At 27.1% G+C, this 11,823-nt stretch overlaps 1 protein-coding gene and 1 long non-coding RNA gene across 2 annotated transcripts; one reads left to right on the top strand and one right to left on the bottom strand.

Moving 5' to 3' along the window:
- Positions 1-281: 281 nt before the first annotated feature.
- On the top strand, positions 282-868 carry LOC145123753 (uncharacterized). Its single transcript, XR_013715284.1, has 4 exons — positions 282-304; positions 409-459; positions 595-681; positions 790-868. It is a non-coding gene; the product is annotated as an uncharacterized LOC145123753 (long non-coding RNA).
- Positions 869-3,930: 3,062 nt separating this feature from the next.
- PLA2-ALPHA (Phospholipase A2 family protein) lies at positions 3,931-11,392 on the bottom strand. The gene is made up of 4 exons (XM_079059567.1): positions 11,138-11,392; positions 10,991-11,033; positions 10,787-10,912; positions 3,931-4,341 (listed from the first exon to the last, which is right to left on the bottom strand). Exons 1-4 carry the CDS (start codon positions 11,282-11,284, stop codon positions 4,166-4,168), a joined length of 492 nt encoding a protein of 163 aa, XP_078915693.1. The 5' UTR covers positions 11,285-11,392; the 3' UTR covers positions 3,931-4,165.
- Between the last annotated feature and the right edge of the window lie 431 nt (positions 11,393-11,823).

Below are 11,823 nucleotides of genomic sequence, written 5' to 3'. Positions count from 1 at the left end.
TGTTACCCATATACAGGGTTTGAGGGCAAAAGTGGTAAATCAAGTAAGAAATCTTTCTGTTGAAGCCGCTGGGAAGGGTTCTGCCAAAAAAGATCTCAACAGCCAACGCAACACCTTTAGGGATATTCTTGAATTTCTTGAGGTATTTGTCTATTAATTTGTTTGAAATGATCGATAATTCGATATACATGTGTTTATTATTTATTATTTATTTTGACGAGTTTAGGGCGGTTATGCCCCTAAAACCTCCGTGAAAATTGGTGGAGAGTCGCTTACAACTACAACATGGTCCCAACTAATCCAGGTTTGGTTTAGTGCTCTTTGGCTCATATTGTGTTTGATGTTGATGGAACTCTTTAATGTGCAAAAGACATGAATACCCTTTTTATATTTCATGTGTTTTGACAGTTAAACTTTTTGAAGCGATTTCTTGGTGGAGGATTTGTGAAGCACATGCAGGTTCGATTGCTAGTATCTCAAAAAGCTTGTTATTTATGTTTTACATTACAGAATGTAAAACTATGATCACAATAGAAAAAAATATTGTTTATGTTTAGCACATTTCTATGTAAATGATTGATTCAATTTGTACAGGAAAATGAATTTCTTCATGAGGTATTCGACTTCACACCAAAGAAAAAGATTCTATCAAGCACAGATCGTGTATCAGGGATTGATAAGGTTTGGTTTGTTCATATTCTTTTTGGGTCATGTTTTTTTTTAACTTGTTACTATTTGGGTGTCAAGTTTGTTAACTGATATAAGAATTTACCAATTTACCCATCACAGAGGATGTACAGGTCTCCCAACTCGATAGTCAACAAGGCAAGGAATCAGTTTCTGAACAAACAGCGGATGATGTCCCAGGTACACCAGGCGTTGATTGCATAGGGCTGGTACAACGGAATGGAATCGGTCATTACATCCCATGATGTTGTTTTGGTGATATATATGAATGAATGAATTTTCATATGAACTAAAACAAAAAAGTTTAACACAATAAAAGCCCATTAGAACTCAGTAAGTTTAATAACAAAATTTATATTTTTTACTTTTATAAAAACAAAATTTTACTAATATCTTGAGGTTTCATATAATCTTTTATTCTTTATTAGTTTGAAGCGAATGAATACTTGTTGCATCACATATATACATTTTTAACAGTCTTTTTTTTTTGTTTACACTATAGTCTTGCTGCGAATGAATATCTTGAGGTTTCAATCATTAAGTTTAATGCCCGTGTCCAAGAGTGATCAGATTTGAGTAACAAACTTAATTACATTCCTGGCTGTTGGATTCCATTCCTGGTCATTGCATATAGAACACATATTTTCCTATTATAATCTTATTTGGGTTTTAATGATGTTCTATTAGTTTGTTTAATTTTTACCTTGTTTATTCCATTCTTTGCATTGCATATAGCAGACATACTAATACTGACTATGTGACTAGATAATAGTTAGTATCTATGATGTATCTGTTGATTTTACTAATGTGGGAGAGCTCCTCAATGTATAATCCATAACCACATTTTATTCTATGCCAAATAATAATAATAATAAAACTTAGGTGTCGATTTTGAGTCAAACTAACTAATGTTTATTTTGGAATCTAATGAGTATTCTTATATTTTGTTTTAGAGTTTTGAAAGGTGAATTACAAAAGGATGGGTGATACCAATGAAATCAAAGCATCCTTCTACACTTTTTTCGTTTTTACAATTGTTATCTTTCTAATACTCTGTCTGCTTCATGACAGTTACCATGCAAAAACTGTGATAAATAGTAAGTTTACCCCTTTAAAGGACCCCATTCAACAAGGATCAAATATTGACATCAAGGGTTCAAACTGCTCTCTTTAGTAAGGTAATTATAGGTTGAAATGAAATAGTCGATTTACTTGAGATTATTGTGATTTTTACAGAAATAATCGATATTTTAATTTTCAAAATTGAAATCCAAAATGAAGTAATTATTTAGTTATATGGAATATGATCTATGCTATTTGCTAAATCTAGTGTTTATCAAACTGTTTGTTGACATTTGCCAAATTGCTTCTATTTGATAAAATGGTTAATACATGTTTAAGTATGTATACCAATACCTTTTTTGATATAGCGATATAATAATTTATCTATTCCACGAGTTTTTTTGCAAATATTTATCTAGAAACTTGATTAATTTGTTTTATATTTATCTTTATCTTTCGAGTAGGAAGAAAATCCAGAATGGTATTCACGGGCAATCAACTTTATCTCAGAACCTGTTATAGACTACACTGCAATTTATCTATTCAGGTTATTCTTTTAGAAAGGAAATTGTCAAAGGAGAATTTAGTCATGGGTTTCTTTTAATGTTGTACATGTTTTGTTTTCTATAATAAATATTATGCAATATTAGCAATGTGTTACATTTACTTACTATTGGAATGATTATTTGTATTTGACATATTAGTGCAATGAATTATCTTTATTGTTTATGGTATTTTATTTTGTATTATGAGACTTTTAATGTGTTATTTAATTTGAAAGTTAGTAAATCTATCAAAAATATATAATTTTAAAAACATTTAAAATTATGACGCACAAAAATGCGTGTCGTCTTCATTTATGACAGGGGCTTCGTTGATACGCGTTGCGTATCATAAACACGTGCGTCGTAAGGTTACGACACGCAAATGCATGTCGTCTTCCTTTATGACAGGGCCTTCCTTGATACGCATTGCGTGTCATAACTGCGCGTCGTGAATGCGTGTCATAAATGCGCTTCTTAAATAGACGACGCGCAAAAGCGTGTCGTCTATCGTTATGACAGGGCCTTTCTTGACACGCATTTGCGCGTCGTCTGAGCGTTTTACGACACGCATTGCGCGTCGTAAAAGGCTGTTTTTCTAGTAGTGAGGGTAAACTGGTGTACCTGGAGACATGTCATTGGTGCTCATTTTTCTCAAATAATCATACTTCAAGTGACACACACTTCTTGTCCGGAACAATCAGTTTTAGAAGAATAACTCTTGAAATTAAGATAAAACGTATAACCACGATTAGGAATCTGGACTTGTGAATGGTCTTGTGATGTTGCCTTATGCTACAAGAACAAAAAAATCGAGGTTCATGACGAGAATAAAAGAGGTTAAATTGTCAATAACTCGATAGTACCCATGTAAGCTGCACTAGAAAGGTACAAGCTAATCTATGGAGTGTTACCTTCGTTTGATGTTAAGCAATTTTCCAGTTTAGGAGACGAAATTGACGGCAAAATTCGAAGGTCGTGTGGCTTCTTGCTTGTTCTGTTTGGGATTTTTGAAACTCCTCCGTTTTACGTTTTAGAGAAAATACAGAAGTTGTTGGCACAAATGGGTATGTGAAGACGACATGTGTCTCCTCCACAACACCCTTTTCTTTGTCGTAGGGGTGGTGGCGGAGGAAATTGGCGATGTTGGGGGTGGGGTGGAAAAAGTCAGCAATGTTGGGAGAAAATAGGGTAAAGAGAATGGCATATTGAAATTAGGGTAAGATGTTTTCAGGAGGATAATATGGGAGGGAGGCGGGGGAACGAAAATATTGAGAGGGAAATGAAACTCAGCCAAAATATGGTAGGGAATAGGGAATTAGCGATGGGTTTCCAATATTTCTTGAGTAGCATTTAGGTTTTAGGGAGACTTCTAATTTCCGCCGCTGATCCCTAGCTAATCCGTCACCGATACCTCATTTTCTAGTAGTTGATGAAACCCAGCATATTTGGATTCCTATGTAATACTTCTTGGTATTTCTCTAAATCATTGCTAGATGTTTTCTATTTCAATCATCCAGTTGTTCAAAAATAAGATGCAATCATTTAATAAAAGGCATATACATATATATTTATATACACGTAAAGTGGATTTTAAAAAATACTTTCTATTAATATATATATACTGATCGCTACAACATAAATCAAAATGTGCAACTTTAATATTGTGATTTCAAGTCATGAAAAGAAGCTTTATCATCAGTTCTTTCAAATTATGTTTGGCTACAAATACAATATATCAAAATGTATTTGATTAAAATTATAAAAGAATAATGTTCTTTTTGTTGGGATTCATTGATTCTAAAATGTCGTCCAATTTTTATGCCATGTCAAACTATCTCCATACTCGAAGGGAGTATGATTTGCATATTATATTAGGGTTTATGAATATATCTGCCCGCCAGAACTGCAGCTTCCATAACAAGCTTAATGGTGTTGGTAACATCATTTGCATCACATGTGTTGCCTTTGAATGTCTTGCTCCCTGCTTTCTTAAACCTTTCTACACAGCCCAACAACCCCTTGTTGCATTCCTCGCTCAAATAGTTGTCTGTAGAAAACATGTAAAAATTTGAAATTAAATGATAAGAGCACTACTTAATTAAATTGAATTCAATGATGAAGTTAATAAGCCGTTATTATAAGTTAATAATCTTTAGATATATAGAAAAATTGAAATATCAATTTTTTATTTATTAATGTTAAAAGAAAGGATTTCATTGAGATTTTCTTATATTTTATAACTTTTTTATGGATATATACCACGATATAAAAAGAGATGATTTTTTTTATACAATTTTTAGTTTTTTTTTTCTTTTTTTTTTTTTGGAAAACATATGATAAGGAAATAAAAAAATCAAAATGAATAGTGCATTCATCCAATACTTTATGTACTTTTTATAACAATCATATCTCTTGAATAAAATTATTTAGGTTTCAAATAAAACGTCATCTTATTAACCATTAGTAGCGATCAATTATAAATTAAAATCTCATAGTTACGATTTAGTTGTAGAACACTATAAAAACCGGTTATAGTCTTAAAAAAATTCATTTTATAGGTAAGTCTTAAAGTTTTAGATCAATTTTAAAATCATAATTTTAAATTTCCTTTTAATAATCAAAATTTTAAGATGTTATGGATTTATAGAATAAAATTTATTTTATTTATAAATTCATTTTATACATCTCACCTTAAAAAATCATATTTTTTAACATAGATGTACAAAATTCACGACGTCTACAAAAGTTGAATGTGTCAAATTCATGACCCAAGTAATCTACTAGCTTAACCAAAAGGGATATATATAAAATTAAAATGGTTATGAAAACTACTTAATTAAATTGAAGTCCATAACGATGAAGTCAATAAGAAGTTATAATAAGTTATTAATCATTAGATATATATTTAACAATTTGAAATACCATTTTTTTAATTTACTAATGTTAAAAGAAAAAATTTCATAGAGATTTTCTTATATTTTATAATTTTATATCCTTATGATATAAAAGTGACGGTTTTTATCATTTTTAGTTTTGGAAAATATAATGTTAGCAAAATATAAAAATCAACATGAATGCATGTATACTAATCGTTTGCTAATAGAAAAAAATATATAAATAAATCATATATGAATAATTATATGTAAATATACCATACAATAATAATATATAAGAATATACTTAATTTTATATTCACTCATAAATATTACATCTTTCGTAGCACAGATACGTTGGATTGCTTAAACGGAAAATGATAAAATATGTAGCACAAATTCATTCTTGCATTCTCAAACATTTTTTTATTAATTTTCAATTGAACACACACGACCTCTACACAAGTTGATTGTGTCAAATTCACGACCAAAGTAATCTACCAGCTTAACCAAAGGGATATATATAAAATTAAAATGGTTATGAACACTACTTAATTAAATTGAAGCCGATAACGATGAAGTCAATAAGAAGTTATAATACGTTATTAATCATTAGATACATATTTAACAATTTGAAATACCATTTTTTTTATTTACTAATGTTAAAGAAAAATTTTCATAGAGATTTTCTTATATTTTATAATTTTATATCCTTATGATATAAAAGTGACGATTTTTATCATTTTCAGTTTTGGAAAACACAATGTTATCAAAATATAAAAATCAACATGAATGCATGTATACTAATCATTTGCTAATAAAAATATATATATAAATAAATCATATACGAATAATTATATGTAAATATACCATAAAACAATAATATATGAATATACTTAATTTTGTATTCACTCATAAATATTACATCTTTCGTAGCACACTAACGTTGGATTGCTTAAACGGAAAATGATGAAATATGTAGCACAAATTCATTATTGCATTCTCAAACATTTTTTAATTTTCAATTGAACACACACGCCCACACACACACACACACACACACACATATATATATATATATATATATATATATATATATATATATATAGTGATTCAATTGAGAAAAAAAAAAGTTTAAAAATGAGGAAATGAATATATAGGCCAATTATTTTGAATCTGCCGCTGCAGCATATCTACCGGCGAAACAAATCATATTCATATATGAATTCGTATAAAGATATGTATATTCATATAAATATATATAAATAAGTGTATTTAAATATTAATAAGTATATTCATATACGAATATGTATATTCATATATGAATAACTGTAAAAGAAGTGATTATTCATATATAAATATAATTGTGGTAGTTTGTGGTAGAGGTAGAGGAGACGGTGGTGGTGGTGGTTGTTGTTAGCGCAAGAGAGGGGTAGATTCATATATGAATATACTTACTTATATATTCATATATGAATATTCTAAACTTTTTTTATTTATTCAATTGAACTTCTCTCTCTCTCTCTCTCTCTCTATATATATATATATATATATATATATATATATATATATATATATATATATATATATATATATATATATATATATATATATATATATATATATGTTTCGTTGAAATTCAAAAGAGAATAGAGATTTTGAAAGTCAACATCAGCTACAAAATTCACATCTGCCGCTCTAACATTATTTTGGCATGTGTTACTCTATTAGGTCTCGTAATTAATGTAATGTCAATTTTCAGTCTATGGATTTTCAATTTCAACTTTCAAATTTTAATTTTCCCATTTTAATTACATTAAATTAATAACATTAATATAAATTTTAAAAAAAATTAATATAGATTAAAAGACGATATAGATATATATATATATATATATATATATATATATATATATATATATATATATATATATATATATATAAATGATTATACTATTATATAACTTAAAAATATCTTTTAATTAATAATTTATTTAAAATCACTTATTAATAAGTTTGAGCTTTTATTATAAAAGTTTAATTAATTTTGTCACCATGGTTTTTTATGAATTATAAACTAATATATATATATATATATATATATATATATATATATATATATATATATATATATATATATATATATATATATATATATAACTTGTGAGAACCACGGTTATAAAATTAATTAAACTTTTATAATAAAAATTTATAATTATTAATCAGTTATTTTAAATAAGTCATTTTAAATAAATTATTAATTAAGAGATACATCAAATTTTTAAAGTTATTATAACTTTAAATTTAACATATTATTAGAAAATGTAAATTTGAATTTTGAAATGAATTGCCTTGTATATCTAAATGAAATATGATATAATATTAATGAAGAGTTGTATAAGAGTGACATTTGACGAAAAGAGATTAAAACTATTCACTTATTAGAATACTAGTTTATAACCCATGAGAACCACGGTTACAAAATTAATTAAACTTTTATAGTAAAAACTTAAAATTATTAATCAATTAATTTAAATAAATTATTAATTAAGAGATTTTTATAGTTATATAAATTTATAATCATTGATTTAAATAAATATGTGAAATTATATCACTTTATAATTTGTATTAATTTTATTTTAATTTTTATTCTAATGTTATTAATTTAATTTAATTAAAATGAGAAATTTAAAATTTGAAATGGAGAAACAATAGATTGACAAGTGGCATACATTAATTAGAAGACATAATCGGGTGACATATAACAAAAGGAAAATAAAATATATATTAATTAGGAGGCCTAATAGGATGACAAATGTCAAAAGGAGAATAAAACTAGTCTTTTATTAGAATAAAGAATATATATATATATATATATATATATATATATATATATATATATATATATATAGGGCTAGGTTATAATGCTGATGGACAACTATTGTGCGGACGTGTGGATAGTGTTATTCTACCAGAATTACTATGAGAATAGGTTGCTTAGTAATTTTACTACATTCAATCTTATACAACTATCATCATTTTCATGCATTCTCATTAATTATTATTTATTTTTGTTCCTACATATCGTTTTTCCCTCATTTTCATTTTTACAGAATATGACTCAATAAACATTCTGATAGAATTAAAATAATAATAAAAAAGTCTATAATAACCTTATAGACGATTTAATTAGTGAGAATGTATGAGATTGATAATAGTTATGTAAGATTGAACGTATTTATATTGTTAAACAAAATATTCTCTTTGTTATTCTTACAGAATAGCACTGTCCATACGTCCATACAATAGATGTTAATCCACATTTGAACTTATCTCTCTCTCTCTCTGTGTATATATATATATATATATATATATATATATATATATATATATATATATATATATATATATATATATATATATATATATAATGTATTCGGTGTACCCTTAATAAGTATGCAGTGAGCGCACAGGGGATTTAATATTCCAACCACCAAACATCTATAGAAACGAGTTTAGTAGGTTTTATTTATTGAAGTTGGTAAATCTAACTGTTAAAATTATGTGATTGAAGCAACAAACCAAAAGCAAAATCTTATAGTTTGAGAAATAATATATACGGAAATTTCTTATGTTAGGTTGTATTGTATTTGGCACTAATTATTAATATTAATTTAGATATGTTTGTTGAGAACATATATAATTAAGGTATATATAATTAAGGTGAAGTTTTGAAGAAATTAAATATCTTTATACTTTTTGTTCCTACATATCATTTTATCCCATTAAAGGGTGACATGTGTAACATTTAATGGTTATTTAATGAAATTTAATAATATTTTAGGATATTAATATAACAAATGTCATCATTTAATTGGGTAAGAGGATTTGTAGAAACAGAAGATCGGAGGATATTTAATTTCTCGAAGTTTTGCATTACTTCAAATGCCCTTATATGGAGTTTAATTAATTTTCCATCAAAGCCTATCGTTTATCTTTTCTAACAATAATATTAAGTACACGGAACAAATTGTCTGGAATAGCATATGTAATTTTAGAGGTAGCGTGGAATAGCATATGTAATTTTAGAGGTAGCGTGTCGTAAAAATTGCATTTTTTTGGAAAAAATTTCAAAAATATTCAACTGTGTTTAAGAAATTGAAAGGTAGGCTCCAATTGAAGTCCGCCGATTAATAATATCACTATCATATTCTTATATTAGTTAAATTGTTATCATCTAGTTATAATTGTTTTAATTGGTATTGATATGTTAGTTGTTTCTTTGTTCAACTATACGCAGCTGAACATTTGTTTTGTTGGTCCCAAGAATTTAGAATTTTTTGACCTGATATATTATTAATTTGAAAATTTTATGAATATTCGAATTACTAATTATCCTTTAAGTAGATAAAATTTCAAAAACTTTTTTAAATGTAATCAATTATAAATATTTTGAAATAATTGTGATGAACAGAGGGAGAAATTGTGAAAATAACATTTATTAAAGTTGTTGCAATTTTTATGATCCAAATTAAACAATATTACATTTTTATCAATGGAATACAAAAATGCAATGATTGGAGCATAGATATTTTAGTATAAACAACGAGCAATTATTTCATTGAATGTCCATCAGGAGTCACATGTTACAAAAATTATGGCATGTAATGTGGCCTCCTTTAAATATTCTTGAGTCATTCCAATAGGAGATTATTAAATTGTATCTTTTGGGTTATAAAAAAAAATTGAAAAAATAGGTAACGTATTTATGAGTTTTCAATTATTTTTTCTCTCTCCATTACTTGCTACTGCACAAAGCTAATTATAATTAGCTTTTTCAATTTTTGTTGTTTTTCCTTTTTTGTCTTTATTTGTTTTAATTTATTAATTACTTAAATAAATTTTAATCACATATTATAGGATATAAATTCTTAGGCTATGTTTGGCGTACTAACTGAAAAACTAGCTGATAACTGAAAAGCTAGTTGTTAAATAAAAAACTAGCTGATAGCTGAAAAGCTAGCTGATAAAAAATAACGTTTGGTAAACTAGCTGAAAAGTTAACTGAAATATATAAAATTACATAAAAGGACAGGTAGGAGTATGTGTTTCTATAATTAATTAAGGGGTGTATTTAGAAAATTTTAAAAAAGCTCCTAAAAAGCTAGTCTAAGTAGCTTTTCAAAAAGCTAGCTTATAAGCTACTTTTTGGCTTGCCAAACACGACAACATAAAAAAGCTCGAAAAATAAGCTAGCTTATCAGCTAGCTGTGGCACGCCAAACACAACTTTAGCATACAAGATGCACAGATTTGCTTAAAGTAACCTTATACTTAATTTATTTTTCTTGTAAAAAACAAAAATTACTTAAAGTATACTTAATTTATAATTATTTTAGTTTTCAGTTCTTTGAAAAGATATTTTATGTTAATTGAGTTTTATTTAATTATCTGTTTCCTAATTAAAAAATTATATACTACTTATATATAGATTAATATGAAAATAAAAAGATATAAACTAAAGTTGATGGAATTAATGTTTCACAATTAACGATTATTTATATATAAATGTTTCATTGGGAACAAAATCGTGAAATTTTGATTGGAAATTAATACTCACTGTTGTTGGCTGAAATGCAGGAATCATGTTTCATACAACATGCATCAAGATCATCACAAGGCTTCTCTCCTGGGCATCCACTGTATAATATTCCACAATACTTCCCATATCTCAGCAATGGTGGAACTGAAAAAATATGTATACACATATAAATAAAATATAAAATAAAAGCCAATCCCTAGAGAAATATGTATTTATATATACCTTTGCAGAAGGAGGATTCACATATATTGCTGCAGGCTTTAGACTAAATGCTCAAAAATTAAAGGGAAAAAATATATTATATTGATTAAATATCAAACTATAATTAACAAGAAAAAAATTAAAGCAGTTAATAAAAATCAAGCTTACCAAACTGAGGCCAGTGTTAGCACCAACATGAACTTTAAGGGCAAAAAGGGAAATAGCAGAAAAATTGAGGGTTAGAAAGGAAATGAAGATTAAAAAGTGGAGAGTTGATGCCATTGAAGAAGCAAAGGGAACTAGAAGATGATGCATGGTTTTGCTTAAAAGCTCTTACTTATAGGAAGAGATGGTTGGATAATAAGGGTGGGTGGGATAGAGTAGGGGTAGAAGGGGTGGCATGGACACTCATTAAAAGTGTTCGGTTTCCTTTTTTGTGTTGGAACAAGTCTCGTGACTTGTTTTTGGATATCTAGTGTCAAGTGTATAGATCACATTTCTCACTCCATTGTCATCTTGTGTGTATATATATATATATATATATATATATATATATATATATATATATATATATATATATATATATATATATATATATATATATATATATATATATATATATATATATATATATAGGAGTGTTCAATCGAGAACATTTCTTATTACGAAACAACACCATTTTTAAATTAAAATCATCAAATAATATTAATATAATTAAAACAATTAAATTACCCACTAACCAACACCAATCACCACCCAAACAACACCACCCACCACTACCACCATTCGTCACCGCCACCCACCTCCACCACACATCACCACCACCCCCACCCACCACCCACAAAAACCACCAA

Source organism: Lactuca virosa, chromosome 7 (assembly GCF_052849685.1).
Source record: "Lactuca virosa cultivar CGN04683 chromosome 7, Lactuca_virosa_CGN04683_v6, whole genome shotgun sequence".
Lineage (NCBI taxonomy): Eukaryota > Viridiplantae > Streptophyta > Magnoliopsida > Asterales > Asteraceae > Lactuca > Lactuca virosa.
The sequence above is the reverse complement of the archived record's forward strand: the minus strand, read 5'-3'. Positions and strand labels throughout refer to the sequence as shown.